Source organism: Salvelinus alpinus, chromosome 4 (assembly GCF_045679555.1).
Source record: "Salvelinus alpinus chromosome 4, SLU_Salpinus.1, whole genome shotgun sequence".
Lineage (NCBI taxonomy): Eukaryota > Metazoa > Chordata > Actinopteri > Salmoniformes > Salmonidae > Salvelinus > Salvelinus alpinus.
Genome location: NC_092089.1, coordinates 62,162,661 through 62,185,779, shown reverse-complemented (window position 1 = coordinate 62,185,779; position 23,119 = coordinate 62,162,661). Strand labels below are relative to the sequence as shown.

General features: G+C 46.2%; 1 protein-coding gene across 1 annotated transcript in view; it reads right to left on the bottom strand.

Moving 5' to 3' along the window:
• The window catches only part of LOC139574084 (peroxisome proliferator-activated receptor gamma coactivator 1-beta-like), a 59,330-nt gene that overhangs the window by 5,888 nt on the left and 30,323 nt on the right, over window positions 1-23,119 (bottom strand). Inside the window, exons 2-9 of the mRNA XM_071398251.1 lie at window positions 12,558-12,743; window positions 11,489-11,689; window positions 8,425-8,556; window positions 2,350-3,307; window positions 2,062-2,107; window positions 1,515-1,579; window positions 217-769; window positions 7-82 (exon numbers count right to left, since the gene is read on the bottom strand). Of these exons, the coding sequence (XP_071254352.1) occupies window positions 7-82; window positions 217-769; window positions 1,515-1,579; window positions 2,062-2,107; window positions 2,350-3,307; window positions 8,425-8,556; window positions 11,489-11,689; window positions 12,558-12,743 (2,217 nt within the window). The remainder of the gene's footprint in view (window positions 1-6; window positions 83-216; window positions 770-1,514; window positions 1,580-2,061; window positions 2,108-2,349; window positions 3,308-8,424; window positions 8,557-11,488; window positions 11,690-12,557; window positions 12,744-23,119) is intronic.

The following is a 23,119-nucleotide window of genomic DNA, read 5'->3' as shown; positions in this document are numbered from 1 at the left end:
ATTTACCTCGTCAATTTGAAACACAGACTTGGAGATTTTGTTTCTCTGCTTGTCTCCGTGGCACGTCTCAGAGTTCTCACAGCTGAGGAGAGAGACACAAAGCAGAGACAGAATAAGACGGGAGCTAATGGAAGAACCTGAGTCACATGCCAATGAGAGAAGACAGTACACCTGGCTGTGACTGCTAATCAGACTAACAGTGGTTTACATTCTCACCTGAAGTCGGGCTTGCTGCTAGGCGAGTGGGGCTGGCAGCAGCTGGAGTGGAGAATGGGGGAGGGTGAACGGGAGGAGCGTTCCCCCGCTTCATCTGAGTTGTGGGGGGATAAAGCGTCCCCCTTTCTGTCAGCCCTGTTACCGTTACTCAGGTACTCTGGCACCTTGGAAAAGAGCCTGTCTTCACGCTGCTGTTCCAGCCTCTTGTCCCCTTGGACCCTGCGCTCAGCCTTGTCCCCCTTAGGCTCTGGCCCCTCCGGAGAGGAGCGTCCGAACAGCGAGTGGGCCAGCATGGCGGCGGTTCTCTTCCGGCTCTCCCCCAGACTCAGCAGGCAGTAGTCGTGGTCTCCGAACGTCCTGTGGACTTTGGGTTCTGCATCGATGGCCTGGCCCATCTTGCGGAGCTGGGCGTAGAGTTCAGTCTGCTCGGGGAGCTTGCGGGAGTGGGCACGGGTCAGCCACGAGCCCTTCGGTGTGGATTCTCCTTTCCCCTCTGGCTTGAACAGCTCGTCCTCCACTTGCTTGTGAGGGGGGGTGGTGGGAGGGGTGAGGCCTGAAAACACACGCCACTCTAATAAGTCACATGTACCTCACAGTGGTTTCAAACAGCTCTGTTGGGTTAACATTAGAGAAACATCAACAGTTCAGACAATTTCACTGGTCACGTTTTAAAACACTGCTCATGTTTAACTGTTACTGGGAGTACTCTCTGTTACTCTGTTCACTTCTATCTGTCTTTCAATGGCTTTCCCAATACAACAAATTGCTTTGATGCTGTTATTTTGTAACATTACAGTTAACACAGCACCTTGATACGGCACAAGGCGAGCACACAATCTCATATTAATTTTGACCGAAGTGCGTATTTGACTTTCAGTTGTTATTAACATCATGGCTTTTGAGGACGATATCAGCGGCAGACACTGTAAAGCATTGTTATATCGGTCTTCTCCGCTTCCCAAGTAGCTACGCAACCAAATTAGCCATGTCAAGATGACATTTACCCAGGAGACAGATCACGTCCTTAGACTCCAGTCATGCTCTTCACAACACGATACAAACACATTCCCCCTCTCCTCTACTGCTTTGCTACCGAGCTGTGTTAGCAATAGTATATCTAAAAGAGATAAACTAGTCTACAACACAGTATATTTGCTAGCTAGACTTTATTTCCCTCTAGACAAGCTACTTCTGACAGACACAAGGATTACGGGACATAGCTCCAAAACGTTGTCTCGTCAAGCCAAGGCGTAAAAGACGCCAAGATGATCAACACCAACTCAAAGCCCCAACATTACCTGCTGTGCCACACAGGTCCACGCTGAGAGTCTGCTCAAAGGGCCTGTTGGCATACTGTGTATCTCTGATCATGGGGAAAAGAGAGAGAGCGATTGCAGAGTCATCATCAGGGCCAGGGGAAGGGGGTGCAGGGGTCGGGGTAGAGGGGCGACAAAAGGATGTACTGTTCGGTGATGTTTTTTTTTTTAAAGGACTTCTTTTCTTTTGTTGGAGATTGTATTACATTTTCATTGTGAACGTGAACTACATGAGAATAGCTTTCCTTTACAGCCGTCTATGATTGGTATTACAGTACAAGCTCCTTCTCCTATTGAGGTCTATTTTTGGATCTGTGTTACCATGAAAGGCTTGTGTGGAGTGCTTTGGGGATATTACAGAGTCCACAAAGCAGCAAAAAACTATCTGGGGGCCAGAGAACAGCACAGTCATTTCACACATGGAAGAGTTCCAGAAGTGTACATTAAAAATAGCTTTGTGAGTCCAGTGGGGCTATGGGCTAGCAGTATATGTATTGTAGTGTATAGGACTATAGTACGGAAAACAAACCCGGTAGATTTGGGAGTCAGCGGCAGACAGAGGCAGGCGCGTTTCTCTGCAATCAGAATGACAGAAAGAGTCGTTGGTACCAATGATTACATACATGGTCAGAGAACACAACAGCAGATTCAGCAGGTATAAAAACAACATTTTTACCAGCCTTTTAACAGTGGCACTTGTGTTATTCATTCACATCAAATTGAAGAAAGATACTGCACGATGGAGCCATGTGGACTGAAAAATCGGGACAGGCCTTGAGAGCTTGGGGCTTCTGACATCGTCACCATCTTGCCTTACCGTTTTGACAGGAGAGGTTATCGGGTTCGGCTGCGTCTGCCGTGGTTTGGGAAGTACTGTTGTTATTGGCGGCGGAGTCTTTCTCCGGGTCGTCTCCCAGGGGGTGTTTGACCGCCTTGTCCTCCTCGTTAGGGCGCCGCTCCCCAGACGCAGGCTCCTCCCTCACCCGGCCTGCACGCACCTTCTTGGCGAAGCGGCTGGGGAAAGAGGCGAGCCTGCGGGAGCGACGGACTGAGAAGGAGGCGTCCTCCAGGTCAGGGCTCAGAGGGGCCTCTAGGCCGCGCTCTTTCATAAGCTCTGGTTTGATTGAGCTGGCAGTCGGGCTAGGGGTCTCAGTCTTTCTGTCATGCGCTGACTTGGTGATAGCATCTCTGTTATGGGTGTAGGGGGGGCTGTGGAGTCTGTAAGGCTTGCTCACGTCAAAGGAGTTGACCGTTTTGAGCAGTTCGCGCAGGAGAGAGTTGGCTTTCACCTCCCGTCTGCGGGTAAAGGCGAGGCGCGGCCGAGGTGCGCTGCTCTGGGCCTGGGGGGCAGCCTTGTGACAGTTCGGGTGGATCAGGGTCGTGGGGCACTCGGGCCTGGCCCTGCGTGCCTGGCCTGGGCACTCGCGCTCCTTGCGCTCCCAGCCGGCCTGCTTGCGCATGGGCAGGCAGTATGTGTGCATATACTTGATGAGCTCCACAACAGATTTGAGTTCTTTCTCCGAGGAGAACTGGGGCTTGGTGGGCTCAAGGGGAGTGGAGCGTTCACTCTCACTGCTCGAGGACTCCTCCTCTTCTTCCTCCTCGGACTCACTGTCCTCATCGTCATCATCTTCCTCCTCGTCCTCCTCATCCTCTGTGTCGGCTGAAGGAGTGTCTTCCGCCTCCTGTGCAGAGGTCAGGTGCCGGTGGAGCTCTGTGCACAGACGTCCTGCTGGTCGCACCGCTCGGGGCTTACGCTCCTGTGTGCTTTCACGCTACAGAAAGAAAGAGTTAGAGTTACTGACGTAAACTCACCCCATTCCGTACAAATGTGCGCAACCGCAACATTCAAACGAGGCTACAACGAAATGGGACTGTAGCGACTGTGTTGACTTCAAAATCGGGGGTGTGAACTAGGTTTCTATTCAAGCGTTGATCAACATGGTAATGGCTCTATAGTATTGGAGAAAAGTTGAAAAAACGGACCCTCCGTTACATCGTGACGTGTCATGTCGTAACGTACAGCACGCATAAAGCAACTATTTCTGTCCTACAATCTCTCTCCACCAGGTGTAGCACTTCTCTCATCGTTTAAAAACAAGAAATGGACAGTGACTGGGGTAAGGGGGAATACCTAGTCATTTTTTGTGTCATCATTGCATGCGATCATCATTCTCAAAGCCGCTCCCAAGATCACTTTAGCACCGCCCTAAAAACCCGATTCAAATTCGACACAAACCTTCAAATAGGTATGTAATCACACATTATATAAACTCTTTATAGTGTTTTATTTACATTTTAGAGGCGATAAGGTGATAAGTTGGACAGATCGAGTGAAAAAAAGCAATCTATATTGCTCTCACTATCACGCATTAGTTTCGCTTCCCCACTTGCCAATTTTTAAAAGACCCGACGGGGCTCATTGCCTGCTTGAATTATGCAGAAACGGGCAGCGTTTAGGTCATGTAATTGATTCTGTTGGAAAGGGCAGAAATTGTGCTTTACAATGGTATTGACATTACAGTTGATCTGGAAGTATTACGTTTTTGGGGCGCTAAAATAAGAGCAATTGTACGGACCAAGGCGATGTACGAGTTTACGTTACCTATAAAATTACCTTGGTGAGCCTCTGTGCACTGTATGGCCCAAAATATTAAGGAATGTCTAGGCAATGAGAACATACAGTGCCGAGTGAACATTTTCAACTTATGAGTAACCAAAACCAGCACAGAGAGCCACAAAGATCCAAAGTTATAAAACATTCCTTCATAATCATACCAACGTTCCCAGTATCATGAGAGAGAGAGAGAGAGAGAGAGAGCTTCTATGATGCACTCTATCTTTATGTAACCACCAGCTCATTGCCAGAGCTGCCCTAGCCTTTCTCCTGGTAGATACTACATCCATCTGTCACTCCAAACCCTCAGCATCACTCACTCTAATGGCACAGATGTCACATGCCTCGGCCACCACCACCGTAGAGGAAAAGCCAAGGCAGGACTGGGGTAATAAATGAGAAAATAAAGGCTAAAGGTTACTACAAGCCTCACGCCGTTGAACTACGTGCATGGGGGGGTGGAGATGGATTTTTGGAGCAACTGACACCTTTTGGTAACATGATCTCCACACCGGTCCCAGTCCCATTCACAAGAGGGAGATAGCAAAGTTTTTTTATTTGTATAATTTCAATTTGTTAGTAGTAGCTAGCTGACAGCCTGGCTAGCTAGCTTTAGCCTCGCTAAAAAACATAGCAAGCTAGCTAGCATTTTTAGCTTTCCACATCTCCATGTGAAATAATCAGATTTATAATAAAAAAATATATGGCCTGGCAAATATTTGTATACTTGCCGGAGTAGCATAAATCATTATCCCAATTTGATATGCTGTTTGTGTATTGATTCCGATATCAGCTAAAAATAGAACGTCATGTTTTGGTCATGAAAAAAAAAGCACATGGCTAGCTGGTTGTCTATAGCAGGTTCCACCATTTCACAATAGCCTGGAATCACGAATTATTATTTATAAACAAAATACCTTTTTGAGTGGATTCTTGTTGTTTGGTTTACTGTTTGAACAGTCGCTGAGATTATATTTGGTTATCAATGCAAAATAGGCTACTTTGATGAATAGCCTATAGATCAGATTAAGCAACCAAACAACAAACACTTCTGCGGAAAGAATGATACGGCGTGTCTCAATTTAAGTGATAATGCCCAAGAAGCCGGGGTTGGAGGATATGTTGGCATGGATGTTGATAGGCCCGAGACAAAATCTCGGGCCGGCAAACCATGCCAATATATCCTCCAAACACAGGCTACGAGGGCATTATCACTTTTATACAACGGGTTACCAACATATTTAAATAATAATTTACATATTTTAATTAAAAAAAATATTTTGATGAATTTATTCATACTATTTCATCCTTCCACAACATATAGTCCCGAAACAAATCTAGGGTTGCTACCCGACATATCGAGGGGTTTGTGCTGATTGTACGGACACTGTGACAGCCGGTTAAATGGCATCCCTTGACAAGGCAACAACAAGATGTATGTCAGGAGAAGTGCAGTATTATCATAAGGAGAGGTATACTTGGAATACGGAGGAGGAATGGAGGGGAAAAGAGAGGCAGAGGAGGTTTAAGAGAGAGAGGGAGGAAAAGAGTGAGCTTGAGTTGGTTAAAAATGGTGGGAAAAAGGCAGATGGTTTGTTAAAGAAGAATGGTAGAAAGTGTAAGCAGAGTGAGCTGAAGACAGGAGGAGAAATGGAAGTGAATGAGGGTGAGGTTGTAGGTGTGGTGAAGTTCTCAAAGCCCAAGGCTTGCACCGAGGGTCAGGATGAAGAGGAGTCTGGAAAAAGTGGGTATCAGAGGTGGTAGGTGAGGTATCAGAGGTGGTAGGTGTGGTGAAGTTCTCAAAGCCCAAGGCTTGCACCGAGGGTCAGGATGAAGAGGAGTCTGGAAAAAGTGGGTATCAGAGGTGGTAGGTGTGGTGAAGTTCTCAAAGCCCAAGGTTTGCACCGAGGGTCAGGATGAAGAGGAGTCTGGAAAAAGTGGGTATCAGAGGTGGTAGGTGAGGTATCAGAGGTGGTAGGTGTGGTAAAGTTCTCAAAGCCCAAGGCTTGCACCGAGGGTCAGGATGAAGAGGAGTCTGGAGAAAGTGGGTATCAGAGGTGGTAGGTGAGGTATCAGAGGTTGTAGGTGAGGTATCAGAGGTGGTAGGTGTGGTGAAGTTCTCAAAGCCCAAGGCTTGCACTGAGGGTCAGGATGAAGAGGAGTCTGGAAAAAGTGGACCCTTGCCTTTTGGCTGATCCATTTGTGGTTTCAGGGTGGGTGAAAACAGAGTTGGGTGCTGCGGAATCGGTGAGGGTAAGCAGAAGTGGTCTTATGATAATAGTTTGTGTTTCTGCTGGTCAGAGGGAGAAGGCGCTCCATGTTAAACGAATTGGGGCAAGAAATGTGAATTATTTTGCTCTCAAGAAAAGGGCACCATTGAAAGGAGTGATTACTGGGGTAGCAGTAAATGTAAAAGTTGACCAACTGAAGGGGAAGATTCCCAGTGTTTGCAATGCTCATCGTTTGGTGTAACGCAGACAGGGTGGCGTGAGTGGTGAAACATAAGAATCATTGTCTGTTCTTTTGAGTTTTGATGTTGAGTCTTTGCCCCACAAAGTGGTGTTAGGATATATAAGCTATCCTGTACAAGCTTTTGTGCCGAATACATTACGTTGTTACAGGTGTCAAGCTTATGGGCATGTGGCAGCAATGTGTAGGAGGGAGGTTCCTAGGTGTGAGAAGTGTGCAGAAGGGCATGAAACAAAGGAATGCATAGCATTGGGGAAAGTTGTTAATTATAGGGGTCTCATGGGGCTGGGGATCAGAAATGTCCCGTGCGAGAGAGGCAGGTTGAAGTTTCCAGGGTTAGAGTAGTGCAGAAGTTATATGCTGAGACAGTGAAGAAAGTAGAGTAAGATGGGTCAAGGGGGAGGGATCCTGAGAGGAGTGGTGTGAGTAGTAGATCTGTAACAATACAGATGCATAGGCCAACAAGTGATACATGTTTCAGTAAGATTGGATTTTTTGAATTTATAGCAATGGTTTATCAACTGTACTGCAGGGATGGAACATGAGTTGCAGAAAATTGAGCTTGTGGTGGCAGCTGCAGAGGCATTTGGGTGTGCGAGACTTGACATCAGAAGAGTTACAGGGTGTGGTGTTCCATCCTTTCAGGTTGTTGGCCTGAGGTAGGACTAAATATATTTAAATAGTGGAGTAGGGTGGTGTTCTTTTTTATTATTTGATTTGTTTATTTATTCATTTTTTGGTGAGTGTTGTGTTGGATGGTAGGGTTTTGTTTATTTTTATTTTTTTCAAGCAATGTATAAGGGAGTTGTACTCCAGTCTAGTAGGTGGCAGTAATGCAACATTTATTGGATGCCAATAGCCAATAAATCATCGAAGAAGGGTTTGCTACCCAAGCGGTCTGGTCGTTCGTTCTATTGGTTCGGTTGCCAGAGACGCGACACAGTTCAGTCTTTTTGTTCTGTATCTACGGACGCGACCCAGTCGTTTGTTCTAAATGTTCCATTGCCATACTGGCTGGCAATGTTCTTATCTCTTGCTTGCTAGCTAACCAACTACGGCTAACTTACAGTCACGTCAAACAGTGGAGACAGAATAACAAAAGTAGCTGCATTTGTTTAAGCTGTTTTCTAGTGACATTTATTTGGATACATCCATAACAATGAACTAATGAGGCACGATTTCGCCTGGCATAGAACATGTGCTCTGGTTAGGACACTGTTGTTCAGAGGAGCTAGCCAACAACACAGCTAACACAATAACTTCAAACTGAAGCTGGAAAGACAGCAAACTAGCTGCACTTACTTTCATTTAACCTTTTTTCAATTGACATTTCTTTGTATATATATCCATAAAAATGATGCTAGCTGATTCATGATTTCGACTAGTTGAGAAACGCTGCCTGCCTCTCTCTCATCCTGACTCCTACACGTTCATTACTATGGGATTTGACAGTTGGAGATGGAATTTGAATATTGAAACAATGTTGCAAATGTCGGAGAGACGGACAGTAAGGTTTATTCTCCGTAGAGCTTGTTGTATGTTTTAGTCTCTGAAAACACTATAATCTAAGCATTACCTTGGTGATTAGGACCCCTATTCAACCCATATCCTGGATCCGGTGTCAGAGCAGTGAATGAACTAGAAAAGGACTAAGGATCATAGCTATAGAAAACCTTTCCTGTCGTGGGGCCTATGTATCCGCTCCCCCTCTCTTTAAGTCTCTTGTGTTGCCTTCCCTGCTCTATTCTGAGATGCTAGACAGAGCTCTATTCTAGAACACCACACACAGAGCTCCAACTCACTCACCTTAACCAAAGGCCTGACAGGTTTTAGATGCAGGCTCCTGCTGCAATGGCGATGCCCGCTGTTGCTGCTGCCCTCTTTGTGTGATTCCAGGCCCGTGGGCACGTTGGGGGGGGACAGCAGGAGCTTTTTCAGCTGTAGGGGGACATGGGTTGGGACAACTGTAATGTACATGTCTGCCAATAAATCAATCAATCAGCAGAACATACAGTAGCATCAACGTGTAGTATCACTCTTGACATGACTCATCCACTCGCAAATCTATTTCCCCCTCTTTATTCTCCTCTTTCATCCAGCGTTTGAACAATAGAGCGCTCAAACCGAAGCTGGCAGGAGGAAGCTGTGTGAATATAAGATCAAACGGAAATGCGATTCTATAGCTCTCCTGCGCACTTTGCAATGGGGCGGTAATGCTGTAGCATTGCATTTCAAATGGAGATTTTACTTCCTCACATTTCCTTCATTACACTTTGAGGCAGCAGCATCACATGTGAAATCATCAGATGATATAAATCTGCTTACAACAACAATCCCCTAAGCTGCACTGGTTTTGGCACAGACTGAGGATAGCACCGGAGCACGCCTACTGTAGATGTGAGGGAATGATGCGGCTGGTTATGTTTGGCTGATAGCTAAATAGTGTCTGGTCCTATATGTCATGTTTAGAGGCTTGTTGAAACAGATGATGAAATAGATGAGTAGAGTGCTAATTGAGTTGCCCATCCCTGTCAGCATGTGCCAACTTGGCATGGGCTTCAATGGTGCCTCTCAGTGTTTCATTGAGGAAGTGAAGGGGCGCTGAAGGTTTCTGTGTACAAAATTCTGTTGGCACGCCAGGCCCATCCATGCCATGAAAGACTACTCTACTCTGGCCCACTTCCTGGCCAGCCTGGCTCAATGCAGCCCTTGTTCTCTGCCTGCTTACAACCTCATACACGCACACACACTGTCTTGCACACTCAGGCACGCACGCAATTTAGAGAACGTTTTAGAGGCCGCTATCTTGGCGGTGTAGAGAAAATTGTGATTTTTTTTGCCAATTTCCTGCAATTCTACACATTTCTCCATGGAGCTGAGAGACATTTTTGCAGTTTTAAAGCTAATTTCCTGCAATTCTATGCATTTTGCCATGGCTAATGCCATGTTATTTTACTCAAACATAATAACAAAATCAATACTGCTAAATTAAAGTCTTTTGGAATTTTCCATTCTCTCTTGACTGTCTAGCTTTTATTTGGTGATTATTAGTTCTCAAATATTATATTATAAAAATATATATAGGTCCATTATCTTTCCTACATACTTTATATCTGCTTTTAGTCGTTTAAAAGTTTACACTGAAAGCCTTTTTCCATCCCGATTAATTTGGGGTAATTATTTCATTTCCCCAAACATTTTTTTACACTGCTTGGTCTTAGGCGGCCTGAAAAAACACTTAGGCAGCCCACCCAAGGATTTCAATGGCAAAAACACCCCACACACACTGAGATCAGCTGCAGTTACAGCTTCTGCCAGCAGAGGGAGTAGTCCTCCACTCACACACCAGTGATGACAACACCAGGGTCACATGCAACAAATCCTCTAGGCTGTCTCTGGGATGGAAAGGGACTGACAGGCAGGGAGGGAGGGAGGGAGGTGGACTGGTACATGTCACCATGTTAAACCACATTTCACCATATGGATGGGCCCTTTTTTTGTCTAAAAACAGTGCAGAAAGTTATGAACATTATAATGAAATGGTGGCATCTCATTGGCCATCATTCCACTCTTCTAGCCCATAGGATCTACGGTATATATAGTTGTTCATGACTTAACATGCACAACAACAGTTGCATAATACCAGTTTTTGCTCATTTTGTCTTATTGCTGTTATCAGTGCCAACTGATACCAACTCCCATTAACATTCTTAAGCCATCTAAGGACATCATTAGGAACATGTAATCAAATTGGGAAGAATGTCCCTTCAGTAGGTGTATATATATATATATATATATATATATATATATATATATATATATATATATATAGTCTGCATGTTATCCTGTAATTGCAATTATCGCTGAGAGACAGAGTGAGTAGGGGAAGTCAGTGAACATGTAGGTATGTACATAGCTCGTTTCACTCAGAGCTGTAACACAACAGGACCTTTGTAACCCTTGCCTTGATAATGTGAGATCTCTGTGTCTCTTTAAACCCAGTCCAAAGTGTGTGTCCGTTTGGAACTTAAGGAAGTATGTTGGCTTTATTGTGGACAAGAACAATAAGGATGTATTACAGAACAATAAGAGGACATACAGTATATTACACCAGACTTCCTAGTTCACGTGCATGCTCATCCGAGCACACCGAATAGCAGCCAGCCAAATGTTTCCTAATGTAATGAAATCCTATCGTATTCTCTGTAAAAGACACCCATTTTCTGTTGCAATCCAGAACAAGCATGAGTAGATAGGGACAACAGTTGAAAAGAAAAACATGTTTTTCCTGGAAGCGTGGTTCTGAGAGGAGAGGGTTGCAGGGGTGAGAGGGGTGGAGGCATCCCGCAGGACAGTGTGAAAAGAGGAGAGGGTGGGGGGGTGTAGAGGGGGGGAGAATGGGGACAAGGGGGGAATAGTGGAAAAGGGAGGGACTGGGTCACAGGGTACTCTGCATCAGGATTGGCTCAACAGTTTAACTGCTGGAGCTATAGGAGGCTGGGCTAGGTCCTAGGAGGCAGACATGGGCACGAGAGTAGTATATTACCCCTTTAAGATGGCAAAGGAGTGAGAGAGAAGTAGAACAATGGGGGGGAAGGGGAAAAAAGGAAGATTTAATGAGAGTTAGGGAAGATAGGGGGGGTCAAAAATAGGTGAGAGCCACAGTTTCTTTAAGAGACCATAGTTGTGGTCCAGCCAGGTTGCCTGCCGGTAAAAAGCATTCTCATTAGAAGTAGTGGTTGCTAAAAAGAATGGAAAAGCCCAAAATGAGAAAAATTCAGACCTTTGTTGCCTATCATACCCATGCTGTGGGGTAGTCAGAGCAGAGGCCCATCCAAATCCACCTTAAACAGTGAGGAAGGGTTCTTACTAGAGACGGGGCTTCTGTCTCTGAGCTCAGGGAGCCGTCACTCAGGGAGCCGTCACTCAGGCAGCCTGAAGGGAAGGGAAGGTCCTCCTCAGACCCCTCCCCCAGCGAGGGAAACACAGACAGCCCCCCCACCTCGTCCTCCACCATGCCGTCCAGGCTGTCTGTGAGAGCAGCCAGCAGAGCCGCATTCTCATCTTCTATCTGGAGGGGGCAGGAGAGAGAGAGGGCATCAGTGAACGCACTACCCACTTACAACACAGTTCATTCCCCTCTTCTAGGGGGCAGGAGGGGGGGGGGGGTGTAAGTTAGGATACCACTCACTTATAGTTCCTTACAACACAGAGTATTCTGCTTTTAAATCCCACTCTTTCCCTGTAGTCTGAGGGGCGCCAACCATCCACACACTGTGTTGTTCGTTTCAACAGCAGCCATCTTGCTAAGAAGCATCGAGTCTGGTGGTGGGATGATAGCGGAGCGGAGACAGCCTACGGGAAGTGAGCGCGGTTTCATTTTACACCCCCCACCCTCCCAGCTGAAGGTTAAATGAACGAAGCTGGGAGATCAATGGATTCCACACAGGCATCCAAAACGAGGACCGGAGGGAATCGTCCCAATCCAACTTATACTCTACGTCTCCAAAATCAATCTGAACAAGGGATTATGATCAAGTGGATGGTAAGGTAAAATATACCCAGGAACAACAGTGTTGTGTTAGTGGATGATGTTTATGAACACATTATACGAGATCTGTGCATTAGAGAGATTGATAACGATCACTGAGGGGAATTCTAAGATGGGAGTCTAAAACCTTATCATAGACTCAGACTGGAGCCTCTTCAGTTTACCACTAATGTAGTCCACTGTGTAGTCTAGTCCTACGCCATAGGAGTCTACAGCCATATCTCAGGGCTATTCTAGTCCTAGTCCCTATGTTTGAGTTCCATTACATAGGTGTGGGAGGGGGTGGTCCTGGTGGAATCCTAGCCTGGTAGCCAGATCAGTTTCCAAGACAGTACAAACAGATCTGGGACCAGGCTAGTGGAATCCTGAGGTGGGAGGAGTGTCTCACCTCAAAGAACTCAGGGTCTCCTGTGCTGTACTGGATGGAGGCAGCAGATATGTCTGATTGGTCGTTGCACCAGTGGAGCTCGCTGAGGCAGTTGACTGAGTCAAAGTCGCTGGCGTCCAGCTGAGAGAGGTCAATGTCAGGGAAGTCAGTGTCCAGGCGGTCCGAGCAGACCTCCTCCTCCCCATACTGTAGAAAGAGAGAGAGGGAAAGAGAGAGAGAAAGAGAGAGAGGGAAGGAGGGAGTGGAGGAAGAAGAGGGAGGAAAGGTCAGTTTAGACTCTTGTTATATCAAAGGGCGACTCATTAAGAAATACAGTACATTGAAGATATCTTATAAAATATCAAATAGTTTGGAAAGTTCATGGGAATAATCATCAGCATTAATACGCTCATGTTAATGACACAGTGAGTAAACTACTACAGTACAGTACAGTGTGGTTGTCAATGACACAGTGAGTAAACTACTACAGTACAGTACAGTGTGGTTGTCAATGACACAGAGACCTCTGAAAGAGACAGTCCCCCTAATCGCTCTGCACACGCTCATTATAACTAATGGACATAGTGATGAAACATGTGCCACACAAAGTCACGAGACTGGCACCACCGTCTCCTAATGAGCCCTAGTGAAAGACTTGAGACCACCGTCTCCTAATGAGCCCTAGTGAAAGACTTGAGACCACCGTCTCCTAATGAGCCCTAGTGAAAGACTTGAGACCACCGTCTCCTAATGAGCCCTAGTGAAAGACTGAGACCACCGTCTCCTAATGAGCCCTAGTGAAAGACTTGAGACCACCGTCTCCTAATGAGCCCTAGTGAAAGACTTGAGACCACCGTCTCCTAATGAGCCCTAGTGAAAGACTTGAGACCACCGTCTCCTAATGAGCCCTAGTGAAAGACTGAGACCACCGTCTCCTAATGAGCCCTAGTGAAAGACTGAGACCACCGTCTCCTAATGAGCCCTAGTGAAAGACTGAGACCACCGTCTCCTAATGAGCCCTAGTGAAAGACTTGAGACCACCGTCTCCTAATGAGCCCTAGTGAAAGACTGAGACCACCGTCTCCTAATGAGCCCTAGTGAAAGACTTGAGACCACCGTCTCCTAATGAGCCCTAGTGAAAGACTTGAGACCACCGTCTCCTAATGAGCCCTAGTGAAAGACTTGAGACCACCGTCTCCTAATGAGCCCTAGTGAAAGACATGAGACCACAGTCTCCTAATGAGCCCTAGTGAAAGACTGAGACCACCGTCTCCTAATGAGCCCTAGTGAAAGACTTGAGACCACCGTCTCCTAATGAGCCCTAGTGAAAGACTTGAGACCACCGTCTCCTAATGAGCCCTAGTGAAAGACTTGAGACCACAGTCTCCTAATGAGCCCTAGTGAAAGACTTGAGACCACCGTCTCCTAATGAGCCCTAGTGAAAGACCGAGACCACCGTCTCCTAACGAGCCCTAGTGAAAGACTTGAGACCACCGTCTCCTAACGAGCCCTAGTGAAAGACATGAGACCACCGTCTCCTAATGAGCCCTAGTGAAAGACTGAGACCACCGTCTCCTAATGAGCCCTAGTGAAAGACTGAGACCACCGTCTCCTAATGAGCCCTAGTGAAAGACATGAGACCACCGTCTCCTAATGAGCCCTAGTGAAAGACTGAGACCACCGTCTCCTAATGAGCCCTAGTGAAAGACTTGAGACCACCGTCTCCTAATGAGCCCTAGTGAAAGACTGAGACCACCGTCTCCTAATGAGCCCTAGTGAAAGACTTGAGACCACCGTCTCCTAATGAGCCCTAGTGAAAGACTTGAGACCACCGTCTCCTAATGAGCCCTAGTGAAAGACTGAGACCACCGTCTCCTAATGAGCCCTAGTGAAAGACTGAGACCACCGTCTCCTAATGAGCCCTAGTGAAAGACTGAGACCACCGTCTCCTAATGAGCCCTAGTGAAAGACTGAGACCACCGTCTCCTAATGAGCCCTAGTGAAAGACTTGAGACCACCGTCTCCTAATGAGCCCTAGTGAAAGACTGAGACCACCGTCTCCTAATGAGCCCTAGTGAAAGACTGAGACCACCGTCTCCTAATGAGCCCTAGTGAAAGACTGAGACCACCGTCTCCTAATGAGCCCTAGTGAAAGACTGAGACCACCGTCTCCTAATGAGCCCTAGTGAAAGACTGAGACCACCGTCTCCTAATGAGCCCTAGTGAAAGACTTGAGACCACCGTCTCCTAATGAGCCCTAGTGAAAGACATGAGACCACCGTCTCCTAATGAGCCCTAGTGAAAGACTGAGACCACCGTCTCCTAATGAGCCCTAGTGAAAGACTGAGACCACCGTCTCCTAATGAGCCCTAGTGAAAGACTGAGACCACCGTCTCCTAATGAGCCCTAGTGAAAGACTGAGACCACCGTCTCCTAATGAGCCCTAGTGAAAGACATGAGACCACCGTCTCCTAATGAGCCCTAGTGAAAGAATGAGACCACCGTCTCCTAATGAGCCCTAGTGAAAGACATGAGACCACCGTCTCCTAATGAGCCCTAGTGAAAGACTGAGACCACCGTCTCCTAATGAGCCCTAGTGAAAGACTGAGACCACCGTCTCCTAATGAGCCCTAGTGAAAGACTTGAGACCACCACCGTCTCCTAATGAGCCCTAGTGAAAGACTGAGACCACCGTCTCCTAATGAGCCCTAGTGAAAGACTTGAGACCACCACCGTCTCCTAATGAGCCCTAGTGAAAGTGTGATATAATATAACACAGTTGACTTGGCGGTCCACGGATAGTAAAATTATTTTTGGGTATAAGCCAGTGTGAAGGGAAGTGACTCTAGTCACCTCAGGGGAGAGATGGAAACCACATTTCATGGAGAGAGGGACAGAACAGGAAATAGGCTATGCCTGTGGAGAGTGGAGCTGGAGAGGAGGACATGGAGGAGACTTGTACTGTCTGTGTGTGTGTGTGTGTTGCTGATAGCCTTCTCCACCTGTTGTCTTTGGCATGCCAGAAGAGGGGACACTTGTATACAGGGTGTGCCTGACTTTGACAATGCAGTTTGCAGGAGGTCCCTAGCCTAGCCTAACCACAACCTGAATATTCTGTGCCACAGAGCCCTAGCTATGCATCTTTGATGAGTGACTAACACTAAATACTCCAGCTCTGTTTCACGTCGCAACCGTCTCCGCTAACCAATCCAATCCAATCCAATTCCACTCATTTCATTAAACTGGCTTGGGGTCAGCCCGGTTTCAACCAATCATCAGCCATCACTTCCAAAGATGCTTTCTGGGGACAATGAGATGGGCAGTCGCATATAAACAAGTAGAACAAGTGTCATTTGTCCTTTCTAACACATATTCCATTTTTAGGACATGGATGTGCCACAAACTATCGGTGCCTCCTTGTCGAGTTAGTGAGATGTACCCAAATCTTATCACAGGAAGGATGTGTTCTCTTTGAAAAAACGCCAAACCTCAGTGACATTTTAGCAACTGTTTGTTGGATCAAAGATTAGGGCGTAATGAATTGATACCATTTATGAGTTCATAAATTGCAGATGTAAAGCAACACAGTTGTAGTGTGTGTGCCATTGTACTGATCAAATGACTGGTTCCTCAAGCAAACTGAATTACAATGTTCTATATATATATGAGAGAGAGAGAGAGAGAGAGAGAGAGAGAGAGAGAGAGAGAGAGAGAGAGAGAGAGAGAGAGAGAGAGAGAGAGAGAGAGAGAGAGAGAGAGAGAGAGAGAGAGAGAGAGAGAGAGAGAGAGAGAGAGAGAGAGAGAGAGAGAGAGCTGTGGTGGCAGCCTGGCTGGTGTGATATCTCAGAAGTTGACTCATCCCTTCCCCCTAGCTAAATTTACCCCTCCATCCTCCTTCTCTCCCCCTCTAGTCCCTCTCAGGAAAATAAGAGGCCAGGCTAATCAATTTCAACAAAGTCCGACCGTTCTTTATTTCCAGGCAGGCTTTGTCTTTTTTACCTGTTTTCTCCCCTCCCTTCTCTCCAGTCTCCTTTGCAGACTGCCTGGATATCAATCAATAAAAACATCCTTGGGCTCTGAAGGTTTAAGGTCACAAGCAGAACGTTCAGGCACACACACAAATACACACACATGTGCTTGCACACACACACACACACACAAATACACACACACAAATACACACACATGTGTTGCACACACACACACACAAATACACACACATGTGCTTGCACACACACACACACACACACACACACACACACACACACACACACACACACACACACACACACACACACACACACACACACACACACACACACACACACACACACACACACACTGACTGCTAACGCATTTGCAGTTACTTGAAGGATGTGACATGGACATGCATAATGACCCATTATCAGGAGCAGTCACAGCAGCCATGCTCTATGTAGCAGAGGACATAAGAGTGGCAGATTGAATCACATACCAGAACCACACCATTGCCTTATTTGAAGTGGATCTGGCCTCCGGAATCATTTAGTCATATCACATGCTGCTCACACACTGACTGTGGGGATAATGGGAGTAAGCATTAGAAGCCACTCCATTCAACTCAAGGGTCTTCTCCTCTGACACTCCACCCACCAATCCACACTGGTGGCCAATCAACTGAACTGAACACCAAGGCCACGCTCAGTAGCCAAACGTTGCAGATAGAAATGGCACAAATAGAGCCGACGTGATTCCTTATTCTACACGTCAGAAAGGGGTGTTTGTTCTACTTAGCATATTTCTATCTGAACGTTCCCAAAACGTTGTGTCCTGCTAAATGTGCCCCAGTTCAGGAATCAAAACGCAGGAATCTAAAGTCTAAAGCCACGTCTATGTGCCGTGATGCGGATTGTTGCCAAGTCAAAACAATAATCAACGAATCAAATGCAGAGTAGATATTGTCCTGAGTGCCTCTAAAAGGAAAAATGTGTCATCTGACAAACTAAGCTAGACACTTCAGTGTTCTAGTGGCATTAGGAACTTCCAATTAAGACATGAAAACAGTGTTAGCTCAGCCCTGTTCATTTATTTCACCTTTATCGAAGCAAATAAGTCAATTGAGAACCAATTCTTATTTAGAATAACGACGTGGCCAAGAGGCATAGCAGGCTCTGCGTTGTGTGGAACTACATACAGAGATAATTATGCTACTGTGGGTAGGCTGCCGCATCATTGTTAATCCAGCCATAACCTACTATCAAGAACACCAGCGCCCTCCTTTCAGCTCTTCTGTTCTCATCTCTGTGCTCTTTCTTCTTCTGTCTTCCACCTCATTCCTTGTTCTCTCGCTCCCTCTCAGCTGCTATGGGGGACACGAATATCACCACCTCTCAAATATGTGACATCATCAGAAGGCCTAAGGTGACCAGAACACTTGGGGGGGGCAGTATGCAATGTCAACTATGCACTCTTTTAGATATCCCTGTCTGCTTACAACCAACAGCCTTAATATGCTGCATTCAAAATAGGGAGGGAGGGGTGAAAAAAAGAGAGAATAGAATCGATGCTTTGTTGAATTTCCATTTGTGTTCGCTTAGGCGACACTTTCCTCTCCGTTCATTCAAAAACGGCAATGACATCTATATCGACTCCCCATGAAACTAATTACAGACGGCATATGAAGGATCTCTATAGCGTGTGTTGTGTTATATAAAACTCACACAGTCACAAGTGCAGTCATGTGCTACAAAGTCAGTGGAACGAGTCGCACAGTGCGGGTCACTGCTGCTCTCTCTCTCTCTCCCAAAGCGCAACCATACAAGGACAACCTGTAGGCTAGTGAGGACAGGGAGCATTGACTACTGTTACAACTACTGTTACTAAGATCACTGTGGTGTCTGGATTGTGAATGAATGGACAACTACAGTGCAATACAATACAGTACAAAGCCGACTGAACTGACAGACAACTGTCCTTCACTTTAAGGCCGTCAAAAGAGAAATAGTAAACCCTTTGCTTTGAGGTATCTTACTATGCCCATCAAAAGGGCTCAACTCTGAGAGAGAGAGAGAGAGAGAGAGAGAGAGAGAGAGAGAGAGAGAGCGAGAGCGAGAGAGAGAGCTCCTGTCCAAAACTCCTGACTATCCAGCATTTGGGAATTTCTGATGAGGGGGGAGGAAAAAAGGACCAACCCTTGAGATTCAGCAATACCTATCAAGTCCTGTGATTTAATAAGCAAACAGGTTGCTCATTCATCTCCAGCACTTGCTAGCTAATAGGCTCTTATCTAGGTGCCCTGTTCCCTTTGAGCCCCTTGCTATCTAAGGTATGTTATATATAGCTGTTATCCTCAGTCTTATGACTGGCTCTTACACAAGCTGCTTGTGACGGGCCAGCCAGGCTTTACATTCTGGCCATGCCAAATGCAGATGGGCTCTGCTCTATTCAGCCTCTCCAGGAAACAGACACACAGACGGCTAGACAGCTAGGAAGCCAGACGGACACGCATACACACAAACACGACACTCAAGCTGTAACTGTAAATGCAAATGAATGGTCTAGATGGGTTCAATCCAACGTCGTCTTCAATCGTCTCATTTAACAAATCCACAACAAACAAATAGCCGCCATGTCTATAACACTCCTCTAGGAGTCTCTGTCGTCTTTCACTATGAGGAGTATTGATGACTAGTAAAGTCTAGCTGTGAGGTCAAAGGTCAATGTGCGTCCTGTTAGTTTCCCCTGACCCCCGACAGCTAGCCTAACGTGACTAATATGACCCATCTCTAGAAACAGACGGACTAACTGAATATTGACGAGAGAGAGAGAGAGGCTTTTGATGAATGAAACTCCAAATTGGCAAGCACTTGTCCTGCTTGAGTTGTGACTTGTGAGTGGGGGCTATTAGATTTGTTCCTCATGAGAAGCCTCTCTGAAAGAAGGATGTCTCCTCTCTAACCATTTTCATTAACCGCAAACAGTCGGTTAGTAGAAGAAGTAGGTCAGTTAAAGTGGGATCTGGGAGAGCCTTGTACTATACACTCAATTACTGATTGTTCCTGTCATGGCCATCATTCAGTGCGATTGATACGTATGTCTTCCTTACAGGTCCAGTAAGCAGTTTATTACTTTGTTTAGCCTGGGTACAGTGTCCTTATGGCTTAAAATGGAGTGCCTGAGTGCCCCTCTCGGTCCCATCAGACATTGGCTCACTTTCAGCGTACCTTTTATCTCCCATGAAGCAACAGGACGATTGCTGTAATTAGATATGCATCTTACTGAGCTCCTGTTTGACGACCCAAGGAGAAGCATCCAGGAAAAATAAGAAAGGCCTATTGTATTTGGGAGGTGAGCATGTATTGAGTTGAGTCCATCTTGCTAAACAATACAGTTGGCAGTATAGTTGGCTAATATATCCATTGTGGTGGTGCCACTCCAAACTGTCTATTGTTTTGTGGTTTGTTGTGTTTGTTCACGATGCAGAACTGGGGGTTATTGTCTTGGAAACCTTCCTAACCCCTGTTTATTTTCTAGGGATTGTCGAGATTTAACGTGAATTAGAACAATAGCAGTGTTTGGATTGGGGGCCCTTCCTCTGGCCACTGCTTACTCTTGTAGAATAGATCCTTTACGCTCACCTAACCTCTATCCAACCCCTCACTGACAGTCACACTCTGACAGTAACATACTGTAATCTGTTCTCTATCCAGACAGGAACACACGCCCACGACGACACTAAATCTGGACTAAATCAGCCACCGGCTGGTGTGAAGAAGGGCTGATGACGATCGAAGGCCGATTCTGACAGATGACCCAATATTAGCTGTGCTCTGTCCTAGAGAAGTTATTACGGGACCCTTGTGTTCCTTGGGTGCCCTCAGCAGTCACCAAACAGTGCAGTAGCCACACCCCTTTTGAATCCCATTTAACTGTTGTCAGATTAGTAGTCAAACTAAATCTGAGTGGTCCTGGATGAGGCGCGTATCAAGTGCGCGTCAAGGACGTCCACGGTGCGGGGGAAGAGGTGGGCGATGCTGAGATGGAGGAGGGATGGAGGGAGAAAAGCACTGGGCTCTCAGGCACACAATCTCTCTCCCCTAGGTAGGACAGTAATGGGATCTGATTGGAAAGCGGATTCAGTGCTTAGAATAAGGATAGTCTACCAGTTCATTCAGGGGGAGATCTTTGCATTAGAAAGGAATGGACAATAGGTTACCAGTTTAAGACGGGGGTTGAAGAGGAACAAGAATACAGTTACTATAGTAACTCTTCCTAACAGAGTCAAATATCTGGTGCTTGCAGATCAAGTTGTTTCCAGGGACAGTTCGTACTACAGGCTAGTTGCAACACTAGTGATTCATCACCTGTAAATCAGTGTATCTGATGTTCTTTTCAATAACGTCATTATCAATTAGCGCCTGCTGATTAAACCAACCCCTACTCAAAAAAACACTACTTTGTTACTACAGGTAATGTGTCAATCACATTGTGTGCGCTCGATAGGAACCAACCATGCCAGACAGAATAGGATGGTGTACAGGTGTAGTATAGGCTTATTGAAAACGAGCTCCACTGTAGTAACAGATTGACACGTTCACCACGCCTCTCTCTACTACACAAACCTCTGGTCGCTGAGACTTTCCTGTCACGTGTCATCCGAGGCGTGACAGCAATTATTTCGGTCACATTATTTTTAACTGACATCACTTGGTAATCTAGGGCCCTTAAGGCCCTGTTTGTAAATCCTTAACGAGATTGGAGAGAATGGCGAAGGACCTTATCAGTAAGGGCAGGCCAAGAGATCACAAGGGTTGACAAGTCTCTTCGTCCGTCTGAAAATTGCAGTTCGTATGTGACGACTGGACAGGAATGTGTTTATATTTACATTGTGCAACTACACTGTCTGTATGTCAAGCCCTTGTAATTTACATTAGGTACAGACTATGCAAATATCATAGCCTAGGCTAAATCTCCATTTTGCATAGAATCAGATGACTGACAACTTCCCTTCTTACATCATAACTGGCATCTTTCCTCGCGTTGGTTTTAGAGACAGCTCATTCTGAGAAACCTTCCTACACTCACCTGTTCTGACTCTGATCCTACACTGACTACTATACTGGACCAGCTTACACTCCTTCAGAACTGCAGAACTCCACCACCAATCCCCCGGCATTGACCCTGAATCCCCCCCGCCTCTCTACTCCTCTCCTCTCTGGCGACGGTGATGCGTCCTGATTAATTACACTGCCTGTAGAGGCACAAAGGCCGACCACTGCAGAAAGAGATACCGTTGCTGCAGACACTCGCCCTCCTATTCTAATAAGCAGTATGTGAGGATACAGGGAGAATAACTGCAATGACCGACTTGGTGAAGTGCAACTTGGAGCCTGAGGTCCTCCTGGGGAGGTAACATGATTCAGTAACACTGGGAGAACATGTTATTCAAATCTGATCATCAATTATTAAAAGGCAAATTAAGTGACGCCATCATGAGTATCTAAACTTAAGATGTCAAAATACAGATAGATGCCACAATGATATATGTACTGTATGTCATATAGGCTGTGAAATCGTACATGTACCTTTTTTAAACATGCCAAAATCTAGACATCGTTTGCTAAACACTTTAGTCTGACACTGCCATCATTGAATTTGTTCGTGGTGACGAGGGGCACAAGGCACGTTGTACAAAATAAAGTAATCAGCGGTTGGATCGTCTCTAACCAATCAGAGTATCAAAGCCAATGACGAGTTTTCAAACCACCGCGTTACCATGTGTGTTCTGGCTCTGGCCAAAGCCATTGGTTTCTGGACCAATCAGACGGCCCCGAACGTGTTCACATTCGGTGAAGGATCAAGAAGGTACTCAGATCCAGACTCGTTGCGGAGAAGAAACTAACGTCTGTGGGCGTGGCATAGCGTTTGGATGGAGCTGGATAGCCAGGCAAGCCAAAATCTTCTTCCACTATCAACTGCATGTCAACCCTTGAAGCAGTGCTCAGATGTGGTCAAAATAAGACTGACGGCGTTTAAAAGAAATACTGCGAGAGGGATGAGAGAAGGGAAAGCGTGCCATCCTGTCTTGATATACATTTTTGATTGCTTTCTACTGGAGGACTCCATTCCCATCCTATGAGAGCGGAGCTTTGTCAAGTGCTGTCGGGGCTGTCTGCAGCGCCAGCCTGGGAGCAGCCAGCCCATCCAACAGGGTAATGAGATGGAGACTGGAGCGACCAGGGGAGTAGAGAGAGACAGGCTGGCTGAGACAAATGGGCATTGCAGCATTAGCAATGAGAGCTAATGATCACCCAAAATGTATTCTTATTTGTATTCCCAGATAGAAACACAAACAGCTAGCTAGTCTATTGCTTTGCTTACCACAGACACGTGTTCATTTCTGAATCCCTGCTGCTAATCAGCTGAACGTTTGTTAGTGATATGATGCTAAAACGACAACCCAGACTTCAATTACCCAAAAGGTCATGCACGCCTGCCATTAACTGACTGCCTGAGTGGGGGAAGACTGGGTGGGGGGAAGAGATGGTATGGGGTGAGAGATAGAGCTGGTTACCAAATGTTGGAAGAGATGAAGGATCTGCAAG